A 24,871-nucleotide genomic window follows, 5' to 3' on the forward strand; every position below is an offset into this window, starting at 1 on the left:
TCTGGATATGCTGTTTCGAGCCACTTACTGATTTAACGTAAGACCAGAACTTCCTAGGATTTTCTGTCAAGTCGGTACATAGAATTTTACTTTCGAATTCAATGAACGCTTCACGCATAGCCCTCCTTACGCTAACTTTGACATCGTTTAGCTTCTGTTTGTCTGAGAGGTTTTGGCTGCGTTTAAACTTGGAGTGGAGCTCTCTTTGCTTTCGCAGTAGTTTCCTAACTTTGTTGTTGTACCACGGTGGGTTTTTCCCGTCCCTCACAGTTTTACTCGGCACGTACCTGTCTAAAACGCATTTTACGATTGCCTTGAACTTTTTCCATAAACACTCAACATTGTCAGTGTCGGAACAGAAATTTTCGTTTTGATCTGTTAGGTAGTCTGAAATCTGCCTTCTATTACTCTTGCTAAACAGATAAACCTTCCTCCCTTTTTTTATATTCCTATTAACTTCCATATTCAGGGATGCTGCAACGGCCTTATGATCACTGATTCCCTGCTCTGTACATACAGATTCGAAAAGTTCGGGTCTGTTTGTTATCAGTAGGTCCAATATGTTATCTCCACGAGTCGGTTCTCTGTTTAATTGCTCGAGGTAATTTTCGGATAGTGCACTCAGTATAATGTCACTCGATGCTCTGTCCCTACCACCCGTCCTAAACATCTGAGTGTCCCAGTCTATATCTGGTAAATTGAAATCTCCACCTAAGACTATAACATGCTGAGAAAATTTATGTGAAATGTATTCCAAATTTTCTCTCAGTTGTTCTGCCACTAATGCTGCTGAGTCGGGAGGTCGGTAAAAGGAGCCAATTATTAACCTAGTTCGGTTGTTTAGTGTAACCTCCACCCATAATAATTCACAGGAACTATCCACTTCTACTTCACTACAGGATAAACTACTACTAACAGCGATGAACACTCCACCACCGGTTGCATGCAATCTATCCTTTCTAAACACCGTCTGTACCTTTGTAAAAATTTCGGCAGAATTTATCTCTGGCTTAAGCCAGCTTTCTGTACCTATAACGATTTCAGCTTCGGTGCTTTCTATCAGCGCTTGAAGTTCCGGTACTTTACCAACGCAGCTTCGACAGTTGACAATTAGAATACCGATTGCTGCTTGTTCCCCGCATGTCCTGACTTTGCCCCGCACCCGTTGAGGCTGTTGCCCTTTCTGTACTTGCCCAAGGCCATCTAACCTAAAAAACCGCCCAGCCCACGCCACACAACCCCTGCTACCCGTGTAGCCGCTTGTTGCGTGTAGTGGACTCCTGACCTATCCAGCGGAACCCGATTTGTGCGACCCTAAGGAAACTTAAATGGAGCATTCAAAACAAAATGAGGGAAATGCTGATGAGAGAAGTGTGCTCCACTTCCAAGGAATTCAAGACCACAATTTCGGGCAAATAACCATATCTTCATTGTTTTGGGGCCAAAAAGGCACCATTTTTGCCTCAGGAGGAGAAATCAATGCACAACGATATTGTAAGACCCTAACAAAGCCGGCCGGGGTGGCCAAGCGGTTCTAGGCGCTACAGTCTGGAACCGCGAGACGGCTACTGTCGCAGGTTCGAATCCTGCCTCGGGCATGGATGTGTGTGTTGTCCTTAGGTTAGTTAGGTTTAAGTAGTTCTAAGTTCTAGGGGACTGATGACTTCAGAAGCCATTTGAACCATTTGAACTCTAACAAAACTGAAAAGGGCCCGTCAAAAGAAAGGAAGGGGAATGCTGACGACAGGACGTGATTGTTGCACGACAATTCCAGTCCTCATACAGCCTTAGCTACCAAGGCGCTCTTGGACTCATTTAGTTGGGATGTTTTTGATAACCCTCCCCCCTCCCCCCCGCCCATATTCTTCTGACTGCGCACTTTCAGATTATCATCTTCTCTTCTCCTTGAAGGCGTGCGGCCGGTGAGGCCGAGCGTTTCTAGGCGCTTCAGTCTCGAACCGCGTGACCGCTACAGTCGTAGGTTCGAATCCTGCCTCGGGCATGGATGTGTGTGTTGTCCTTAGGTTAGTTTGGTTTAAGTAGTTCTAAATTCTAGGGGACTGATGACCTCAGATGTTAAGTCCCATAGTGCTCATAGCCATTTGAACCTGAAGGCGTACATGAGTGGCATTAAATTTTCATCCAAGGAGCAGGTGCAGACAGAGAATCTGAATTGGGGGAAGAAGCTGGCAGGAGAGTTCTTCGAGGAGGGCACAAAAAAGTTTGTATCATGGCTCATCACACGCAATGAGCGGAATGGCAATTATGTTTAAAAATAGTCAATGTTGTGGTTGGCAGGAGAGCCAACACCGTGTTAGTAGAGGAGGCCGAAAGGCACGCGTTTTAGCTCACGCAGGCTGGCGTGAGGTTTGGAACAGGACAAGGAAATTAGAATTTAGAAAAACGGACGTAGCTGGTGGAATACATAACTTTAATCCATTGATGATGAACGTCGCTCTTGACGGTACATGATTCACAATATCAATAGTAACTGAATATGGCGCCTTGCTAGGTCGCAGCAAATGACGTAGCTGAAGGCTATGCTAAACTACCGTCTCGGCAAATGAGAGCGTATTTTGTCAGCGAACCATCGCTAGCAAAGTCTGCTGTACAACTGGGGCGAGTGCTAGGAAGTCTCTCTAGACCTGCCGTGTGGCGACGCTCTGTCTGTAATCACAGATAGTGGCGACACGCGGGTCCGACGTATACTAACGGACCGCGGCCGATTTAAAGGCTACCACCTAGCAAGTGTGGTGTCTGGCGGTGACACCACAGTCAACATGTTTATCAATAGTACCCAGTAAAAAAAAAAAAAAAAAAAAAAAAAAAAAAAAAACCAGTAATAATTTAGTACACTTACATTCTGAACATGCCTCGTAGTGTAACATGTGACCTTTTCCAGCACCAGTCATTTAGATCAGCTAGGGTACTCCCTAGCACTAGTTCGCTTCTTGCCCATCTTCTTGTGACATAGACTGGTGGGGGTACTCCACTATGCTTTGGATTGTACCCTTCTGTGTAATTTCATTGTATAGTCGAGACTTTCTTCTGTGTATCTTACTTCCCACATCGGTACTTCTGCTGTGTGTGTGTGTGTGTGTGTGTGTGTGTGTGTGTGTGTGTGTGTGTGTTCGTCGTCGGCTTGTTTTGAGGATCATCGTCATTGCCACAATCTCCATCTCACCGCTGCCCCGTCACCGCCGCTGTCGACGATGTCAACCATCAACCGTCCTCTCATCGCCGCCGCTGCTGTCACCGCCTCCATCTTCGCCGCCATCGCTGCCGCCACTTCCATCTGTTTGTCGTCTCCACCGCCTCCTTCTACATGTCGTCGCCAATGCATCGTCCCGGATATCGCTGCTGCCGTCCCTGCCACATCGAAGACATTCTCATCGTCCGCAACCTCACCACAGCTCGTTACCGTCGTCTATGTAAAATCACTGAGCAGGTCTAAGGCTTCCATCGCCACTCGTTGAACAGTCTGGTGCAGCAGTAAAAGGTAGAAAAAGGAAACCGAAGTTTTAAATTTCACGTATAAGAAATTGTTCACACAGGAGAACTGTGTAAGTATACCGTCGTTTGACCATCGCACTAACTCCTGTATGGACGGAGGTATGACCATATGGAAAAGGTTCCGAGACTTCGTCAATACGAGAGAGCGAGGGTTCATTGGAGGCAAGGATATCGTAAGCAGCGTGAGACATGACCGCTACTATTTTCTATACAGGGTGGTCCATTGATCGTGACGGGGCGAAATATCAAACGAAAAAACTGCAAAGCACGAAACTCGTCCAGCTTGAAGGGGGAAACCAGATGGCACTATGGCTGGCCCGCTAGATGGCGCTGTCATAGGTCAAACGGCTATCAACTGCGTTTTTTAAAATAGGAAGCCCCAGTTTTTATTACATATTCGTTTAGTACGTTAAGAAATATGAATGTTTTAGTAGGAAAACTTTTCTCGCTTTGTGATAGATGCCGCTGCAATAGTCACAAACGTATAAGTACGTGGTATCACGTAACATTTCGCCAGTGCGGACGGTATTTGCTTCGTGATACATTACCCGTGTTAAAATTGACCGTTTACCAATTGTCGAAAAGGTCGATATCATGTTGATGTTTGGCTATTGTGATCAAAATGCCCAACGGGCGTGTGCTATGTATGCTGCTCCGTATCCTGGACGATATCATCCAAGTGTCCGGACCGTTCGCTGGATAGTTACGTTATTTGAGGAAACAGAAAGTGTTCAGCCACATGTGAAACGTCCACCACGACCTACAACAAATGATGATGCCCAAGTAGGTGTTTTAGCTGCTGTCGCGGCTAATCCGCACATCAGTAGCGGACAAATTGCGCGAGAATCGGGAATGTCAAGAACGTGGGTGTTGAAATGCTACATCAACATCAATTGCACCCATACCATATTTCTGTGCACCAGGAATTACATGGCGACGACTTTGAACGTCGTGTACAGTTCTGCCACTGGGCACAAGAGAAATCACGGGACGATGACAGATTTTTTGCACGCGTTCTATTTAGCGACGAAGCGTCATTCACCAACAGCGGTAACATAATCTGGCAAAATATGCACTATTGGACAACGGAAAATCCACGATGGCTGCGGCAAGTGGATCGTCAGCGACCTTGGCGGGTTAATGTATGGTACGGCATTATGGGAGGGAGGATAACTGCGCCCCATTTTGTGGATGGCAATCTAAATGGTGCAATTTATGCTGATTTCATACGTAATGTTCTACCGATGTTACTACAAGATGTTTCACTGCATGACAGAATGGCGATGTACTTCCAACATGATGGATGTCCGGCACATAGCTCGCGTGCGGTTGAAGCGGTATTGAATAGTGTATTTCATGACAGGTGGATTGGTCGTCGAGGCACCATACCATGGCCCGCACTTTCTCCGGATCTGACGTCCCCGGATTTCTTTCCGTGTGGAAACTTGAAGGATATTTGCTATTGTGATCCACCGACAACGCCTGACAACATACGTCAGCGCATTGTCAATGCATGTGCGAACATTACGGAAGGCGAAGTACTCGCTGTTGAGAGGAATGTCGTTACACGTATTGCCAAATGCATTGAGGTTGACGGACATCATTTTGAGCATTTATTGCATTAATGTGGTATTTACAGGTAATCACGCTGTTACAGCATGCGTTCTCAGAAATGGTAAGTTGACAACGGTACATGTATCACATTGGAACAACCGAAATAAAATGTTCAAACGTACCTGCATTCTGTATTTTAATTTAAAAAACCTACCTCTTACAAACTGTTCTTCTAAAATTGTGAGCCATATGTTTGTGACTATTACAGCGACATTACAAAGCAAAAAAAGTGGTCCAACTAAAACATTCATATTTCTTTACGTACTACACGAATATGTAATAAGAAATGGGAGTTCCTATTTTTAAAAAAACGCAGTTGATATCTGTTTGACCTACGGCAGCGCCATCTAGCGGGCCAGCCATAGCGCCATCTGGTTTCCCCCTTGAAGCTAGACGAATTTCGTTCTTTCTAGTTTTTTCGTTTGACGCTTATTTCGTGAGATATTTGGCCCGGTCACGATCAATGGACCAGCCTGTATACATAAAGCATCATGTGGACAAGTGGGTAGCGATCTGCGATTGCTTACTGATGATGCTGTAGTGTATGGTGAGGAGTCGTCTTTGAGTGACTGCAGGAGGATACAAGATATCTTGTGATGAATCACGGCCAATCAAAAACATCGAAAAATGTAAGTTAATGCAGATGAATAGGAAAAACAAACTTGTAACGTTCGATTGCAGCATTAGTAGTGCCCTTCCTGATACAGTCGCCTCGTTTCAATATGTGGGATTAAAGTTGCAAAGTGACATTAAATGGCACGAGCTTTTGAGGATTTCAGTAGGGAAAGCGAACGCTCGGCTTCGGTTTATTGGAAGAATTTTGGGAATGTGTGATTTATCTGTAAAGGAGACCACATATAGAACCCTAGCACAACCTCCACTTGAGTACTGTTCGAGTGTTTGGAACCGATCCACCACACAACCAGTTGAACATCTCCTGGTTAAACTTTGAAGATACATCATCAGAAATCTCGTAAACCAAAGCCGTGCGCTGAAATCACTCAGCCACCATGTTGAGCCAGCTTAATGACTCGAGAACGCTGTCCTACTGTCGTTCCAATAATAGTCACAGTTGGAAATAGTACTTGCTCACACGTTCAAAGTCACTTCCTGCTCGTACATAAAACGGCGTGTACCGTAATAGTTGCGGAGTAACCTCTCACTACTCAGGTGCTTTTTCGGACACTCAGAGCAGTGTTCGAAAAGCGATAGTACTCCAAACGTACTACAATACTTCGGAAACGAACATTTTTGCGGTGCGTTCATTTACTTGCGCTGCCTCTACGTCAGCTCATTAGCGACCTGTTACTACGCTGGTATTCTCAGCAGCCGAGTATTGTGCCCCCTTGTGGCTAAATAGCTGCCACAACAACTTTACCGACGTCCAGTTCAACCACACTATGCGGTTAGTAACTGGGGCAATCTGACCAACACCCTTTTATTGGCTTTCTTGTTGAGGAACATCTATCCTCCCGCATCCATAGATGCGAGGAGTTGCTTAGGGAACACTGCAAGCTACAGGAGAACTTGGAATTATCCATTCAAAAAGACATACCAAGTCTACTATGAAATACACTCCGTTCAAGAAACCCGCCGTTACGGCAAGGGGAACAGTTAAATGTCGTAAGTGTCAACGTATTGAAAATCCTGAAGGTCGTGAGTTGTTCCGAAAATGTAACTGTGGTACTGCTGGCAGAGAAATCTACAGGAAGCTATGAGTCAAACTGAACAGAATTCGCACTGGGCATGGTCGATGCGCAGACTCAGTTACAAATGGGGTGCTAAAGAGTCTCCGGTTTGTGACTCGGGGGCTCCGAACCCGACAGTCGAGCACATCACGTACGAGTGCCCTTTGTGTTCCTATCAGGACATTTGGAGCGACCTCGTGAAAGCTGACGATATAGCTCTTATATGGATTAGCAACTTAGATATTGACATTTAGTTAGTTTTACATGAAGTTTTGTCTTTCTGTACTCTTGTTATATACATGTGTTAATGTTATATACCTTTTTTATACTGCATGTGGAACATACGAATAAATAAAAAAGCTACCTATCGTTTCAGGCTTGTCAACACCTTAGTAAACATATCTCTCCACTGAATATATGGCTCCACGCTCATTAGTCGCATAAATGTACTCGCTTTTGAAAATGAATGAAAGTTTATTAACTCTGATAGAGGAATCTGCCGCATTAGCTATTGTCCTCTGCTACCTTCTTTAGATTACTATTAAAACACATACTTGTTAACCTGAAGGGTTAAATATTCCTTAATTATTTTATGTCTCTCACGATATCTCGTGTCTCTTGCGATATCTCGATCTACTGCACCGCAGACCAGTAGGGGATTCCCTTTTTTAACGTAGCCATTTCGCGCGCCCTTAAGCTGACGGGAAGGTCTACCCACTCTAAGATGTTTCTAGAAATATCGAGATGTTCTTCGCTTTCCCGCTCAAACCCCGCACCCTCATAACTTCCGGCTGCGTTATTCTCGCGCCTTCTCGCTCTAGGCAACTCACCGCTTTCTATACGTAACGTCTAAACGCTCGACTGCCTCGTGTCGTTTCTTGTGTTCCCTCTTTTCTTAACTGGAGTACAAAGTGAGCAATTTATTCACGTCGCCTTATGGGTGACATGAAATTCCTCTCTTTAAATTTCGGTGAACCCTTTGTGTTCTTACTATTATTAACAAGTGCAAGTAAAAAGAAAAATTGTGGAGGATACATTTACACACCACTGCGTATTATACTTGCTATGTTGCAAGAGAGAGCCCTGATATACTACTTTCGCAAGGTCGAACCTTCTAAATCCCATCCTCAGTCCTACCACTGTCGAAAGTGTCTTCGCTGCAATGATCAGCAAACCACAGATTGTAAAAACCCACCCATTTCTCTACTCTGCAAAGGCTCCCATTTTCTTAAACAGTGCCCCAATCTTGATTTCCCTGCCACCTGCAACACCTGCAATTACTCCCACCCCACCTATTCTGCAAATGCCAAAGCCAATCATCAACCAGTCAAACCTGAATTCACTGTCCCAATTCGTCTCAGTGATACACCTGTTCACCCCAACAACTTCCTCTGCCTGACCCCTCACTGCTGAAGAATCGCTAAATTCGTGAAAATCGAACTGCAAAACATTCATCCATTCCAATGTCCACACATCCACCAACAAATCTCGCTTGCTGCCCACTCCAGCTTCCATCTCAACACCCAAGCCACCTACTCCCAAGTCCATTTCACCTCCACCCACCTCGACACCCTTGTCTAAACCCCCTCTGATCCTCACTAGCATACACCACTCTTGTCTCTATAATGGCACAACAGCACTACAACATCCTGTCAGCACTACAACATCATGTGATTCAACATCCGCTCCCTAACCACCATAAGCGTCTTTCAATACATATGCTGTCGCAACACAACACCCAACCCTATCACACCACCCGAACCTCTCCCTATATATCCTCCACAGTACAGATAATCGCATTTCTCTAGCAAGAGGCAGAGTTGCAATTGGCCAGCACAGGAACACTCCTGTTCAGCCACAGTCCCTATACTGTACTCTCACTGAACATCTTGTCCTTACCCTTTTCCTCAAAACTCTAACCATTACCTACATCACCATTTAATCTGACTGTATCATCCCATCCCCTACGCCTTCCTCACTCACATTGACCATACATTTTTCACCTCTTATTATTGCTGCTGACCTCAACATCTGTAGTAGATCCCTTACAGGACTCCAGTGATGGCAGCAGTTTACATATTTCCTGGAACGTGACACGGTGCTCATCCCTCACCATACTTGTCCTGAAAGCAACACCTTCCCAGATGATGTCCCAATCGGCTTCGATACCTCACTGCAGATGTCATCAATCCAATTGGAAGTGAGCATCTAATCGTTCTCCACGTTATCTCCTACACACTACCTCATCCCCTTGTACCCCATCCCAATCTCTATCCAAGAGTTCTCCAAGACTTCCCACATGCCTACTGGAATGCCTGCTGGGAATCCATAGAGACACAGATTAAAAGCCACCCCATAACATTCCAAGAACCTGATGACATCCTTCAAGCCATGTCCTTCCTGCAGCAGACGATATCAAACTCTGTATCTGCCCATATTTCTACCAAGACCTTATATCCTCATCGCCTCGCCCACTCTTCACAAGCCCTTCTCCTGCTCTGAGAGACTCATTGCTTGTACTGCTCCTTCTTGTGGGCCCGTGACTGGGATATGCTCACTGCCACCCGCAAATTCGGAGACGCATCATAAATATATCAAACGCAAAAAAAGTCAAGAATGGCCCCATACATGCACCAGACTCAACACTACACTCCCCATTAACCTTTCCAAGTATTCGGAAGCATTCACTGGTAATAACGCTATTCTCAATGCCTACTCCTCCACAACAACCATCTCTTACTTGGCAACTGGAGCAAAGCTGACAACTTTTCATCCTATCTCTCTGACTTCTTCTCATCCCCAGTGACCCTAATTTGATTACTCTCTGTTTCCCAGCATCCATAAACGCACGAGCACTGGTGCCCCCCCCCCCCCGCCCTACCCGGGCTCTCAGCTTCTAGTGCTTATAAAACATACCACAAACAGAATTAAAGACACTTATCAAAGCACATGACATAAGACAAGCACTTGACAAAAACTGCAACACCCCCAACAGAAACAACTGCATTATCTACTGACACCTCAAAGAATACGTAGTCTCCTTCATAGTCACCCTTGCAACTGTTTACACCATTATCCTCTCCACAAGTTACAGTACTATAGTCAACTATGGAAAAACTCCAAAACCATACTTTTTCTCAGCCTGCAAGAAAAAGGATACCTCCTCCTATCACCACATTTGCCTCACCTCGTTCTTCAGCAGTTTTTCGAATCCATTCTCTCCCAATGAATCCATCAACATCAGAACCAACACCATCACCTTCTTGTTAATCAGTGTGGCTTCCATCCAAATGTATCCTCTGATAAACAGCTCCTGCACCTCATCTACATCCTGTTTCATAAGCCCATTTCATGTAAATCCGCTGTTTTTGTTTCCCTCAACCTACAGAAAGCCTATAGTTAAGTATAGTACTTTTGTCTCCTTTTTAAACTCCAGACATACACACTTCCAATTAAGTATGTGCACTTTATTGCATTCTTCTTATCTAATCACAAATCCTTTATCAGTGTTAATAATACCATTCCTGTACCTTCCGTCCCTCTGAGGGTTTGATCCAAGGTTCCATTTTCCATTATCTCCTTTGTGTCCTGTACACTACTGATATGTCCAAACCATCTCCACCATTCTACCTCATTTAGTATGCTAATGACACTACTTTTCTCACCCGCTACCCTACATCCAGAAATCTTAACGATCCTTCCAAAGGCACCTCAATCAGTTTACCTCCTGGTGTGACCAATAACACTTTGGGATCAACCAACCCAAAAACCAAGTAATAATAATTCGACCTGCTTCTTCCAGCTCCAGGACTCTTAGCTCACCATTTATGACTGTCCTATCTATTTAGTTAATACACTAAAATATCTTCGGCTACTCTTCAACTGGCAACCAATGTGGAAACCTCACCTACTAACCATACAACAGAAAGCCCACAATAGACTGAAACTACTAACAGGCTGAACTTGAGGATTACATCCCTCCACTATTCTCCACACCTACAAAACCCTCATCTGACCCATCCTCAGTTAAGCAAATGTTGCATGGATCTCTGCCCCACTGAACTTCTGTACGTCCATCCAAATCCTTGAATGTCATGCACTGCATCTCACTTTCCAAATCCTCGAATGCCATGCACCTTGCCTCACTTTCCACATCCATTTAACTTTCTCCCGACATATTCCTCTACTATGTTATCAAACTCCCACCCCTCTTCACCCACCTTGAACACCTCTACATCACCTATATTATCTGCCAGCTAGAGGCCAATAACCCCAATGTCTCCCCTCTTATCACCAAACTTAATAGGCTGCTGCGCCTTTACAAACATGTTCCACCACTCCCACGCCTACACACAATCCATATCCTATCCCAGCCAGCTCCCTCTAGCAGACAATAGTATCTGCCCCAACATTTACGCCTCCTACCAACTTTAACTGTTCCCCACCTACCCACACCACATCAAGCCTCCTTTCCTCTTATTATCATTACCTTTTCTCTAGTCAGCCTGTGTCTTTCCCAACTCCTGTGTTCCCACTATGCATCCCAACATCTACCTTCACTTCCATAGTTTTCCTACCGAACAGATCCCTATCTTTTGTACTCACAACCCTGAACCCTATGGAATATATTCTCTCCTCCCATTGCCAGTCATTCAGATCGTAACTGAAAGTGCAGTGCTGCAGTGTTTTTTCTTAGAAGAATTTCACTATCCTGCGATGTACTTTTAATATGTATATATTTTCGTTTTTTAGCTGTTAATCTTTGATTCTTGATTTATAAAAGACGAACAGTTCTAATGCTTGTTTTCTCCTCTTTCTTGTATGATACGAAAAGCTCTTGGCTGAAAGGCAGGATATTGTGCCACAGACAGCCCACTCCGCGTCCATATGGGGCAAAAGGGAGGAAATAAGAATAATAACAAAGTACTATGTAGCACCGCAGAGAGAGCTAAATATCGTGTCCTTGCCTTCCCGTGTTTTGCTCGTCTCTTTGTGAAGTGGTCGCTCTACACTCTCCTGTGAAATCGCTGGAGCAGTCTTGACCGCTTGTGTTATAATACCCAGAAGTTATGTCTCCGTTTAAGGACTGATCTCTTGTATAATGCAGTTTCCCTGGCATGCTCTAGTCGGAAACATATCTCTGTTTAATAGTCTATCCAACATAAAACTGTCCACACTCACAAGCTATTCTCTGCATCAGGACGTTCTGAGGCCTACATGTTAGTAAGAAATATTGTTTCGAGTAAAACCTAACATCTACATCTATGTATACAGTTGCAACTCAACTTTTCAGTGCAATGACTGTCAGTTCGACTCTAGTCTCTTTTAAGCTTATTCTGATGATTCATGCGCGAGGTATACGTCCGTGGGAATAGAACTATCGTACATGCCTTCTCGGATGTTGTTTCTCTAAATTTTCGCACAAGTGCAGCAAGACTAATATCGCATATCTTCTAAATACACCATTTTGCCTTGCATATCACCTCTTGTATGCTTTCGTAAGGGCTTTACCAACCGTTTGTAGTCCCCATCATGCGTTTCCGAATTCGATCGATTCTCTTATTAGGCTAGATAATTATGGTTCCAAACACTTGAACAGTGCTCCAGAAGAACAAATGGTGCTAGTGTTCCGCACAGATTTCCTTGACAGGGCACTACACTCTCTCAGAATTTACTCTGTAAATTTTCCATTCTCCTTCCATACTATTGAGTCGACATGTTCTTTTCCGCTTCATATTGGTCCGACGTGTGAGCCCTACATGTTGGTATGACACACTGATGTTGTAAACGGATATAGTTGAGTTATTACTCTTTGTAATAGATGCGGTCAAGCATTCATCAATATTTATGACAGTTGTCATCCAGTACACGAAGCAAAAAAAATGTGTACATTTTTGTATAGCTCCTACGAATCCCCCAGGGACAATATAGTCCTGCAGACAACATCATCGCCATTAAACTGTAGAACAGTGTTTTCAGCAGTCTGATAAACTACACTCATGCTTATAAATTAAGGATAATGCTGATACATGGTGAAACAACGCTCTGGTGATCGGTTTGCGGGTTTGAATCACCTCGGGGTATGACCATGTGGTGCATTTGACCTGCGGTCGTCGCACGGTGGCGCTGGCAGCGAGGTGTGTTGGTGCATGTCAGAATACGGTGCAGCAAGTAAGTGTGCAGACGTTTTCAGACGTGATAATTATGACTGTGTGTTGAAAATGGAACACATATTGATGACGTTATGAATGGTAGAATACTAGGGCGACTGGAGGCTGGTCAAACACAGCAAGTCTTAGTATGGGCCCTCCGTGTGCCACAAACTGTGATTTCAAGATTATGGCAACGATTCCAGCAGACAGAAAACGTGTCCAGGCGCTACAGTACGGGGCGTCCACAGTGTACAACGCCACAAGAAGACCGATGTCTCACCATCAGTGCCCGCAGACGGCCACGGAGTACTGCAGGTAGCCTTGCTCGGGACCTTACCACAGCCACTGGAACAGTTGTCTCCAGACACACAGTCTACAGACGACTGAACAGACATGGTTTATTCGCCCAGAGACCTGCAAGGTGCATTCCACTGACCCCTGGTTACAGGAGAGCACTCAAAGCCTGGTGTCAAGAACACAGTACATGGTCATTGGAACAGTGGTCCCAGGTTATGTTCATGGACGAGTCCAGGTATAGTCTGAACAGTGATTCTCCCCGGGTTTTCATCTGGCGTGAACCAGGAACCAGATAACAGTCCCTTAATGTCCTTGAAAGCGACCTGTATGGAGGCGTGGTTTGACGGTGTGGAGTGGGATTATGATGGAAGCACGTACACCCCTGCATGTCTTTGACAGAGGAACTGTAACAGGTCAGGTGTATCGGGACGTCATTTCGCACCATTATGTCCGCCTTTTCAGAGGTGCAGTGGGTCCCATCTTCCTCCTGATGGAACGCACGGCCCCACCGAGCTGCCATCGTGGAGGAGTACCTTGAAACAGAAGATATCAGGCGAATGGAGTGGCCTGCCTGTTCTCCAGACCTAAACCCCATCGAGCACGACTAGGATGCTCTCGGTCGACGCTAAAACTACACTTCAAACCCCTACGACACTGCAGGAGCTCCGACAGGTACTGGTGCAAGAATGGGAGGCTATATCCCAGCAGCTGGTCGACCACCTGATCCAGACTATGCCAACCCGTTGTGCGGCCTGTGTACGTGTGCATGGTGATCATATCTCATATTGATGGGGGGGGGGGGGGGGGTACATGGGCAGGAAACAGTGGCGTGTTGTAGCACATGTGTTTCGGGACGGTTTTATCAACTTATCACCAATACCGTGGAGTTACAGATATGTGTCGTGTGTGTTTCCTATGTGCCTATGCTATTAACGCCAGTTTTGGGTAGTGCCACGTTGTGTGGCGCCACATTCTGCAATTATCCTTAATTTATGAGCATGAGTGTATTTATGTGTGTTGAGACCACTACCGGTCCAGCTGCGCTCCTACAGAGACACGCTATGTTACCGTCGTTTCTATAGCACATTCTCCATCTCTTGTAGGAGTTGATCAAGGTAACTCTTGTATACGAAAGTGCGCTGAGAGGTAATGCCTCCGAACTCATTATTCTGTTCTCAGTATCGGTTGAGGCGTTGACATCTCATGCGTATTACCCGGTCGACTTTCCCACTTCTCTGGTGCCAGCCGGGAACTTCTGCCGGTACAGGGATCCGAATTGTTCCCGTGTAACATGGCAGAGTGTAACGTAACTATGTCGGTGTGTAAGAAACAGCCAGCTGTAATCAATCCGGTTTCGAATTCTAAGAGTTCATCCACACATCGTGTAACTTCTCCTTTAGCATGACAATGCACGACCACACACGACCGCTGCAGCAGCAATCCGATGCCTTGTGTTGATGGTCATCGATCGTCTTCCATTCAGTCCGAACGTGGCCCTATCCGATTGTAATCCATTTCTAAAACTGAAAGCACTCCTTCGATAATTTCATTTTGGTAGTGATGAAGCGGTGCAAGCAAAGGCGAGATTATGGGTCCGTCAACAAAGTCAAACATTCTACAGTGGCAGTATCAAAAATTGGTATCTCGAAAGGGGAAATGTCTTCGTAGCCAGTGTGACTATGTTGAGAAGTATGTAGAAATGAAGAATAAAGATGTAGAATGTTAATAACGTTTGTTTTATTTAGAAATCTTTAAGAGTTTTCACACAAAATGTTCAGATACTTTTAGCAGCACATCCTCGTAAAATATATGTATGCAGATGCTCTGGAACTTGTTTCTTTGTTATAGCCGATAAAGTCGATGTGCTTTCGCAGACTGAATAATGTGGAATCTACCGATTCGGTAGTATTTCTTATTACTTGCGATATATTATGTGTGGGAAAAGTTGACTTTTAATTCACACTAGTGGTATTTCCTGAACTTTTTCTGATACCTAAGGAGAAGCTTTCCTTTCTCCAGGAACTTCGTGGAGTATCGATAGTTTGTCCAGTTGATAACAGGGAATTTAAACTGGCAATCGTCTACTACCCTATGATCGGGCTGTTTTCGTGCCAACGAATTTAGTCTGGTTTGAACAGTTTTGCTACTGATTGCCTGAATCTGGAGTCCAATAGAAACATCCGACAGTTAATGTGAGGCTACCGTCGTCATTTACTCTTTGCCATAACAATTCGCAGTCCTAGTCATTTACTCGAACGTGTTCTTGATACAAAAGCCGCGACGAGAATAGTTTCCAGGGGTTGGGCAACTTAGGGACCTTACATAGGACCGTAATTTTCTCTGGTTCTCTGCCAGATCTATTGCCAAGATATGACGGTGGTAGTTGTATGTTTCGCGCATAGATCTTTTCACAGACGCTCGAATTTCTACTAACCATTGCTTGTGGTCATTTAAGCATTCTCTTTTGAACAGCGAGTGCAACAGCCACTGCTGCCTCAGCATCTTCCAAATTTCGTTATTAAACCATGGTGCGTCTTTTCCATCCTTTATCCACTTACTAGGCACATAAGTCTTCAGACCACGATTTAGAATGTGCTAAAACTTTGGCCATAGTTCCTCTACGTCCATCTTACTGGAACTAAGTGATGCCAGTTCACTGTCTAACTGAGATGCTAACAATTGCTTATCTGCTCTTTCTAGCAGAAACACACTCCTAGCATTCTTGACTGATTTATTAACTGTCCGAACCACAGTTACGGTAATGACATCATTATCGCTAATCCCCGTTTCTACACTGACACAGTCGACAAGGTTCGGCCTGTTTGTAGCTACAAGATCTAGTATATTTCCATTGCCTGTGAGCCGCCGAGCTAGCTGCTCAAGACAGTTTTCAGAAAAGGCATTCAAAAGTATTTCGCATGACTGTCTTTTCTGTACCCGCCGCAATGATGTCATAGACATCCCAGTCTACACTCAGTAGGTTAAAGTCTCCTCTAACTGTTATTGCATGATCTGGGTATTCACGCGCTACTGACCGTGAATTTTCTTTGAATGACTACAGAACTGTCACAGCGGAATCGGCTGGCCGGTAAAAACTTCCAACAATTAACTTGGTTTCACCTACACCTGTTACACGTGACGAGATAACTTCACGTCACACTCAACTTCGATCTCAATGGAGACAATATTTTTGTCAACTGCAATGAGCACTCCTCTTCCTATAGCTTCCAATCTGTCTTTGCGATATACGTTCCACGACTCACTAAATGTCTCAGACTTTTCCACTTCGGCTTTCAGTCGACTCTCGGTCCCAAGAATAACTTGAGTGAGAGAACTTTCCTGAAGGACACTATATTCGGGGATTATATTAGGAATATCCGACAGTTTACGGATAAAATTTTGACAGTCGAAGTGTCTTTACTCTGGATGACGTCTGAAGTCCCTTGCAGCGTATCGACTGGCGAGTGTTCATTAGAGCACTTCAAACTGCCGTCTAGCCTAAAAAACCTTCATGTGTACACTACAACTACTTTGCTATTCTAGTAGCTGCTTCCTTTTTCGCTGAATGGTCCTTGAGGATACACTGTTGGTACCCCCCCCCCCCCCCCCCCCCTCGGTATGCCTGGGCGGTCACTTGCTCAACAGTTGCACGTCTACGTCCGGGTACATCTCCGCAGCCGTCGTACAACTCCATCAACTACAAGAAGCTGGTATCTGTACAGATATCATTGGTGATCTTGCAGCTCTCGAAGAATGAAGTTATAATGAAATCTAGACCTTCCGCTGCTTATAGACATTAATACATATCAACGGGAACAGTTGAAGGACCGAGCGAGGTGGCGCAGTGGTTAGACACTGGACTCGCAATCGGGAGGACGACGGTTCAATCCCGCGTCCGGCCATCCTGATTTAGGTTTTCCGTGATTTCCCTAAATCACTCCAGGCAAATGCCGGGATGGTTCCTCTGAAAGGGCACGGCCGACTTCCTTCCCCATCCTTCCCTAATCCGATGAGACCGATGACCACGCTGTCTGGTCTCCTTCCCAAAAACAACCAACCAACCAACAGTTGAAGGATGTGTGCCCTGACCGAGACTCGAACCCGGGACCTCCTGCGGCGGTTTCGAGTAGCGCCAATTTGTCGTTGACGGTATACTTCTATCGCAGCGTTGCTCGAACTGTTCACAGACATAGCCGTCTCGGAAATGCTTCTGGCCTTGGCCCGAAAGCCAATGATCATGTTATTTTGGACGTCAGATAAATCACTCCGTTTCCGCTTCACGACAACGACGCCATTGTTTTCCGCGTTCTCGCGACACGATTTTCATGTCTTCCACTGCTTGTGCCGTCTGGGAGTGATTATTGAAGGCTGACGTCGGACTTGGGCGGTAGTCACTTTAACGTGAATATCTCTTTCACATCATTACACAGTACATCTCAAGAACTTTATTTTATGTAGCCCCATGAGTTATAACCAAGTTCTATGTGTAGTATTTTGAAGTTAGACATTGTGACGCGTAATGAAACACTACTGTAGAGATGCGTAGCAATAAGGATTAGGCTGAATGTCAGTTTGCCCTTCTGCCGTATTATACTCACATTATTTCCTTGCTCTGCTGTACGTCTGCACCTAAGGGGTCTCTCTTCATTAGCAGTTCAGGAACCTTGTGTTTCAGTGAGAAATAGGCGTCAAGCGACTTCTTCACGCGCTCCGTGCTGCATTTGCAACCGATGTACATCCCTTCGAGGACGCGATCATCTGTAACAGAATTTATAATCAGCTGAAGCCACTCTTATCGCATCTTGCAGCAAAGAAAACAAAATCTCAGACCTGAGTGTATTGACTGTGGCACGTCCACTCAAGAGAGGTTGCTTCACATTCACTTAAATCTGGTCCGGATATTGTGGTTTTAGGTACGGACAGGGGCAATGACACAGTTGTTCTGGACAAGCAAGATTACGTTACAAGGATGCAGTGTTCACTGTATGACTCAACCTATCGCAGGATCGGTGCTGGCCCCCCAAAATGTGTTGATAGAAAATACGAGTATAACAGCCTCTTGGTAAGTAGTTCGTTGTGTCGCTGGAGACTATCAAGAGTCTTAATACATATTGTGCTATTCCCCTCTAGGTTATATGGTCTTCCGTAGACCCACAAAGAAGGGGTACCACTTCTTCCGGCATATCGTGTAGCAAAAACACCTTGCTACTCCGTTGAGACCACTAGTTGGTCGGTGTGAGCATCACACTAAGAAGTGGGTGGATTTCTGACATCTATTAGAGGGAATGCGTTTGACTAACTCTGATATTCTAACAAGTTTTGATGTGTTTTCTCTCTTAACTCGTGTTCCTCTCGGTGATTTGTTATGGTTGATTAAGATTATGTTAAGCGTTCAATTAACGAAGCTATTTCGACGTGTATTGACTTGCACTTACTATTTTTTCAAAGACCAATGCTGTGAGCAGACAGACAGAGTTGCGATGGGATGTTAGTGTGATCTGTTACTGCAAATTAATTTATGGAAGACTTGAAGGAATGTCCCTTGGAGTCGGCTGCTTTGGAACCTGTGGTTTTCCTTCTTTCTTTGCGATGTGTAGTCGATACCATTCGGTCTTGTAAACTGGCATATGGCCAGGAGAGCGATGTGCTGACCGCCTGCCGCTCCCTATCAGCATCCATTGACGCCTCAGGGCTCCGGACGACACGTTGGCCGGTCGGTACAGTTGAGCCTTCGTGGCCTGTTCGGGCGAACTTTAGTTTTTTAGACGATACTTATGTTGTTTGGCCTCATAACAGAACGAATTTGCAGGAGTTTTTAGAGCACTTGAATTCAATCCACCAGAATATTCCTTTCACGATGGAGATGGGAAAGGATGGCTCCTTTCCATTCCTTGATGTACATAGTCATGATGAAGGTTGATGATACGTTGGGACATGCTGTTTGTAGGAAGCCTTATATCTAGAGGCTGATAATTGTTACCATCTGGCTCACCTTCAAGGGATATTTCGTACCTTGGTTCACAGGTCTCATTTCAGACCTGAGTTAAACCGTCTTCCATCTACATCACACTCCGCAAGCCCCCTAATGGTGTGTGGCGGAGGGTGCTTTCAGTACGACTGTCTGATCCCTCCAAGCCTGTTCCACTCGATAATGCGTGAGAAGAGCGATTGTCGGTTAGCCTCTGTATTGGCTCTAATTTCTCGAGTTTTCTCCTCGTGGTCAATTCGAGAGATGTATGTGGGGGGAAGTTATATGTTGTCTGACTCCTCCTGAAAAGTGCTGTCCCGACATTTCAATAGTAAATCTCTCCGTGATGCACAACGCCCCTCTTGTAACGTCTGCCAGTGGAGTTTGTTTAGTGTCTCCGTAACGCTCTCTCTCCAGCTAAAAGATCCAGTGACGAAATGCGCCGCTCTTCGTTGGATCCTATCTATCAGTCCTACGTGACAGGGATCCCAGATAGATGAAGAGTACTCCAGAATCTGGCGAACAAGAGCCTTATAAGCCACTTCTTCTTGGATTAGTTACATTTTCTTAAGATTCTTCCGTTGAATCTGAGTCTGGTGCCTGCTTTTTCCACTATTTCCTTTATGTGTTCATTCCACTTGAGGTCGCTCTGGATAGTTACTCCCACATATTTTACAGCAGATACTGTTTCCAGCGATTTTTCATCAGTAGTGTAGCTGTACAGTAGTAGTAATACTTTACATTTATTTACGTTACGGTCAACTGCGAGAGTCTGCACCACTCATCGATTCTCTGCACGTCGTTATGTAAATTCTTACTATCTTCTGGCGTTGCTGCTTTGGTATAGACAACTACATCATCTGCGAATAGTCTTAAAGAACATCCGACGCTTTCTACTAGATCACTTATATGTATTGTCAACAGCAATGGTCCTATCACAGTTCCCTGTGGTATTCCGGATATTACTTCATATCTGTCGATTTTGTTCCGTTAAGAGCGACGTGATGAGTTCTATCTGCAAGAAAGTCTTGAATCCAATCGTAGGTCTGCTCCGATACTCGATAAGCTCGTATTTTTTCACTACACGGCAATGTGGGTCGGTGCCAAATGCCTCACTGAAATCAAGGAACAGAACACGGCATCAACCGGAGCGCCGTTATCCACTTCGCTGTGGATCTCATGGAGGAACAGAGCGAGCTGAGTTTCACAGGATCTATGTTTGCGGAATCTATGTTGATATTTATAGAAGAGACTTTAATTTTCCAGAAACGTCATAACTCTTGGGCATAAAACGTATTCTATAATTCTAGAACAGATTGAAGTCAACGATATAGGTCTATAATTGTGTGCATCTGTCTTACGGCCTTTCTTAAGAACGGGAATGGCCTGCGCTTTTTTCCAGTCGTTAGGTACCTTTCGTTGCACAACAGATCTACGATAAATTACTGCTAGAAGAGGAGCAAGTTCTCTTGCATAGTCTTTATAGAATCTTATAGGTACCTCATCTGGTCCTGAAGTCTTTCCACTACTAAGCGATTACAGCTGCTTTTCTCAATATTTGCCATTTAGATGTTCGTACGACGGTTCAAAGGAGGGACAGTGCTACGATCTTCCGCGGTGAAATAACTTCGGAAGACCGAATTCAGTATTTCGACCTTCTCTCTGTTCTCTTCCGTTTCGGTGCTGGTGTGGTTGCTGAGAGAATGAATAGATGATTTTGACCCACTTACTGATTTTAAATGCTACCAAAATCTCTTAGTGTTTCTACTCAGGTCGGTTCACAACGGCTTACTTTCAAAATCTTTGAACGCTTCCCTCATTGCTCCCCTTACGCTCATTTTCGCTTCGTTCAGATTATGTTTGTCAGCTAGGTCTTCACTTTTCTTGAATCTGAGATGAAGTGCTCTTTGTTTACGCAGCGCTTTTCTAACACGGCTATTCACCCATGGTCGATCTTTCACATCCCTTAAAACCTTACTCGGAACATTTTTGTCTAGGCATATAGATGATGCCTTTGAATTTTTTCCATTTGTTCTACACATCTTCGTCCTCATCACCAAATATTTGATGCTGACTGCTGAGATATTCTGAAGTTTGTGTCCTGTCATCCGTGCTGAGAAAATATATCTTACTACCTTTCTTAACATTGCTTGTAGGACCCGTCGTCATAGGTGCTGTCACAGCCTTATAATCACTAATATCTTCCTCTACTTTTAACTGATTCGATAAGTTGAGGTCTGTTTGTTGCCAGGAGGTCTAAGACGCTACCCCCTCTTGTTGGTTGCTAACTATCTGCTCAAGGTAATTTTCGGACAAGACGTCCAGAACAAAGCCACCAGAGCTGGCACCAGTTTTGATGGCATAACACTCTCAATCTATACCTGGCAAGTTAAAGTCACCCCCTATTACAACGGCGTGATCAGGAAAATTACTACTGATATTCTGCAAGTTCTGTCTGAAGCGCTCTACAACTGCAGATCCTGACCGAGGTGGTCTATAAAAACGTCCGATCACCATTTATGACCGTTCTTTGATACTTAATTTCACCCAAATTAATTCATATTCGGAATCCGTGATAACCTCGCTACATTTTATCGATTTATTTTACTGCACACGCCGCCACCATTGGCGACTAACTTATCCTTACGATAAACATTCCAGTGCACGCCACACATACTCTGCAACCCTAGTAGCCGCTTCCTGCGTGTAGTGCACGCCTGACCTATTAAGCGTAACACTACAATTCTGCACCCGACAGCGGAGGTTGAGAAATTTGCATCCGATACCATCGCAGAGTCGTTTAAGCCTCTGGTTTAGACCTTCCATTCTGCTGTTTGGAAAAACAACGAACTCTCTTTGACCACCAAAATTCTTGTATATCAAACTTGCGTCCTCAGCATACTTTTGTATGCATCGGAAACATGGACTACCTATGCCAAACAAGAACGTCGCCTTAATGCTTTCCACATGCGGTGCCTGAGATCCATACTCGGAGTAACGTGGAAGGACCGAGTGACCAACGAAGCAGTGCTATCTAATACTAGCTGAAACAGTATTTCAGCTATCTTGAAGCAGAGACGACTGCGCTGGCTGGAACACGTCCACCAAATGGATCCTGACAGATTACCACGTGAGGTGGTGCTTGGAGAGATCTCTGTAGCCAAAAGACCTGTAGGGCGTCAAGTATTGAGGTTCAAGGACTCTTGTAAACGAGATATGGAGAGCTTTGGAATCGACACAAACAGATGGGAGGCACGGGCTAGCATGAGACCAGAGTGACGTGATGATATATCATCTAGAATGTCGAAGCATGATGAAGGCTTGTTAGACAGATTAAGGCAGAAAAAGTTTCGCAATGCTACCACTGCTCCTGCCTCAGCAGCCAGACACACTTGTGACAATTGCGGCAAGAGATGCCGTGCTGCCATTGGCTTGAGAAGTCATATGAAAAAATGCAACCCATAAACACACAGGCACTGCAACAATCATCTACCAAGAAGTCGTGGCCAATATACAGGGTGAGTCACCTAACGTTACCGCTGGATATATTTCGTAAACCACATCAAATACTGGCGAACCGATTCTACAGACCGAACGTGAGAAGAGGGGCTAGTGTAATTGTTTAATACAAACCATACAAAAATGCACGGAAGTATGTCTTTTAACACAAACCTACGTTTTTTTAAATGGAACCACGTTAGTTTTGTTAGCACATCTGAACATATAAACAAATACGTAATCAGTGCCGTTTGTTGCATTGTAAAATGTTAATTACATCCGGAGATATTGTAACCTAAAGTTACCGCTTGAACCCTCCGACGTTCAGTTGCGTGTTGTAACAAACACGGGCCACGGGTGTTTCATAGGACGTGGAGGACGCATAAATTGGCCAGCGCGTTCTCCTGGTCTTGCACCTCTGGACTTCTTTCTGTGGGGTACGTTAAAGGAGAATGTGTACCGTGATGTGCCTACAACCCCAGAGGATATGAAACAACGTATTGTGGCTGCCTGCGCGGCGACATTACACCAGATGTACTGCGGCGTGTACGACATTCATTACGCCAGAGATTGCAATTGTGTGCAGCAAATGGTGGGCACCACATTGAACATCTATTGGCCTGACAAGTCGGGACACACTCTATTCCACTCCGTAATTGAAAACGGAAACCACATGTGTACGTGTACCTCACCCCTCATGGTAATGTACATGTGCGTCAGTGAAAAAGACCAATAAAAAGGTGTTAGCATGTGGACGTAATGTGCTGTTCCAGTCTCTTCTGTACCTAAGGTCCATCACCGTTCCCTTTGGATCCCTACGTAATTCTGTGCTCTCCGATACACACGATCGAACAGCGGAGGAGTGGTACTCAAGCGTCAACTTTAGGTTACAATATCTGAGGATGTAATTAACATTTTACAGTGCAACAAACGACACTGATTACGTATTTGTTTATATGTTCAGATGTACTAACAAAACTAACGGGGGTTCCATTTAAAAAAACGTAGATTTGTGTTAAAAAACATACTTCCGTGCATTTTTGTATGGTTTGTATTAACCAATTACACTAGCCCCTCTCCTCACGTTCGGTCTGTGGAATCGATTCGTCAGTATTTGATGTGGTTTACGAAATATATCCAGCGGTAATGTTAGGTGACTCACCCTATATATATATATATATATATATATATATATATATATATATATATATATATATATATATATATATGCTCCAAACCCGAGGACCGCGATCAGCTCTGGGTACGATGCTACAAATAGACAGCTTAGCCTTCACCCAGCATGCGTTACTAGTTGCCTTCACCAGTCGCCGAAAGGAGCCGAGGATGGCCTCAGAACCCAAGCAGCAGGCATCATTCGTGCCGACATGAGCCACTACATGCAACCGGTAGCACCCAGTGCGCTCGATACCCGCCGGCAGGGACTCCTCCGCATCACGGATGAGATCCCCCAGGCAAACATACCGAGCGCACACTGGAATCCTTTCCCGCCTTGCCTGCTATCTCCCTGAGAGGCTCCATCACCCGCCTAACATTGGAACTCCCAGTGACTAGCATGCCCACCCTCTGTACTTGTCCGGACTGGGCAGGAAAATCGGCCGCTGGCCCAACAGGAGAGGCATCCCGTGCTGGCTCAGGGTTGTCATCAACAATGGGCAGCACCTCGCACCTGTTGCTAAGACGTAGGGAGCCAGCGGCACGGCCTGCTCCCTTCTTCGCCTTCCGCCCAGTGAAACGCCAACCCACCACTGTCTGCCACCCACTCTGGAGTGAGGACGGACCAGTCAGATGTTGCGTATCGGAAGCCGCAGCGACGTCCGGCTCACCAGGGGATTCCAGTGGCACCAAATGTGTCGCAGGTCTCGTCCCCAGCGCCCCGATGCCACCGCAACTTTGAACATTAGCCAGAAGCATGTCGACGGCAGCCACCGCAGCTTCCAGCTGTTTACGGACAGCAGCCAAGTCTCCTTGTGTCCGCTCACAACAAGCACAGTCCCCAGCCGTATCTTACAGTTTATAAAATAGATATAAGGTCTCAAATGGCGCTACTGATTTAGAAAATATACCAAAGGAGAATAAAGTAACGTTATAAGTTGTTGTGTAGATTTCTCACTGTTGTCTGA

The 24,871-nt window shown here is 45.0% G+C and overlaps 1 protein-coding gene across 2 annotated transcripts in view; it reads right to left on the reverse strand.

Annotated features, from left to right (window-relative positions):
• Positions 1-24,871, reverse strand: part of LOC126480925 (alpha-tocopherol transfer protein-like) — a 149,458-nt gene that overhangs the window by 66,783 nt on the left and 57,804 nt on the right. For both annotated transcript variants that reach the window (XM_050104338.1, XM_050104337.1), the window contains one exon: positions 17,863-18,022. In XM_050104338.1, coding sequence (XP_049960295.1) covers positions 17,863-18,002 — 140 coding nt within the window. In that variant the 5' untranslated portion in view covers positions 18,003-18,022. The remainder of the gene's footprint in view (positions 1-17,862; positions 18,023-24,871) is intronic.

Source organism: Schistocerca serialis, chromosome 5 (assembly GCF_023864345.2).
Source record: "Schistocerca serialis cubense isolate TAMUIC-IGC-003099 chromosome 5, iqSchSeri2.2, whole genome shotgun sequence".
In the NCBI taxonomy this organism is placed as follows: domain Eukaryota; kingdom Metazoa; phylum Arthropoda; class Insecta; order Orthoptera; family Acrididae; genus Schistocerca; species Schistocerca serialis.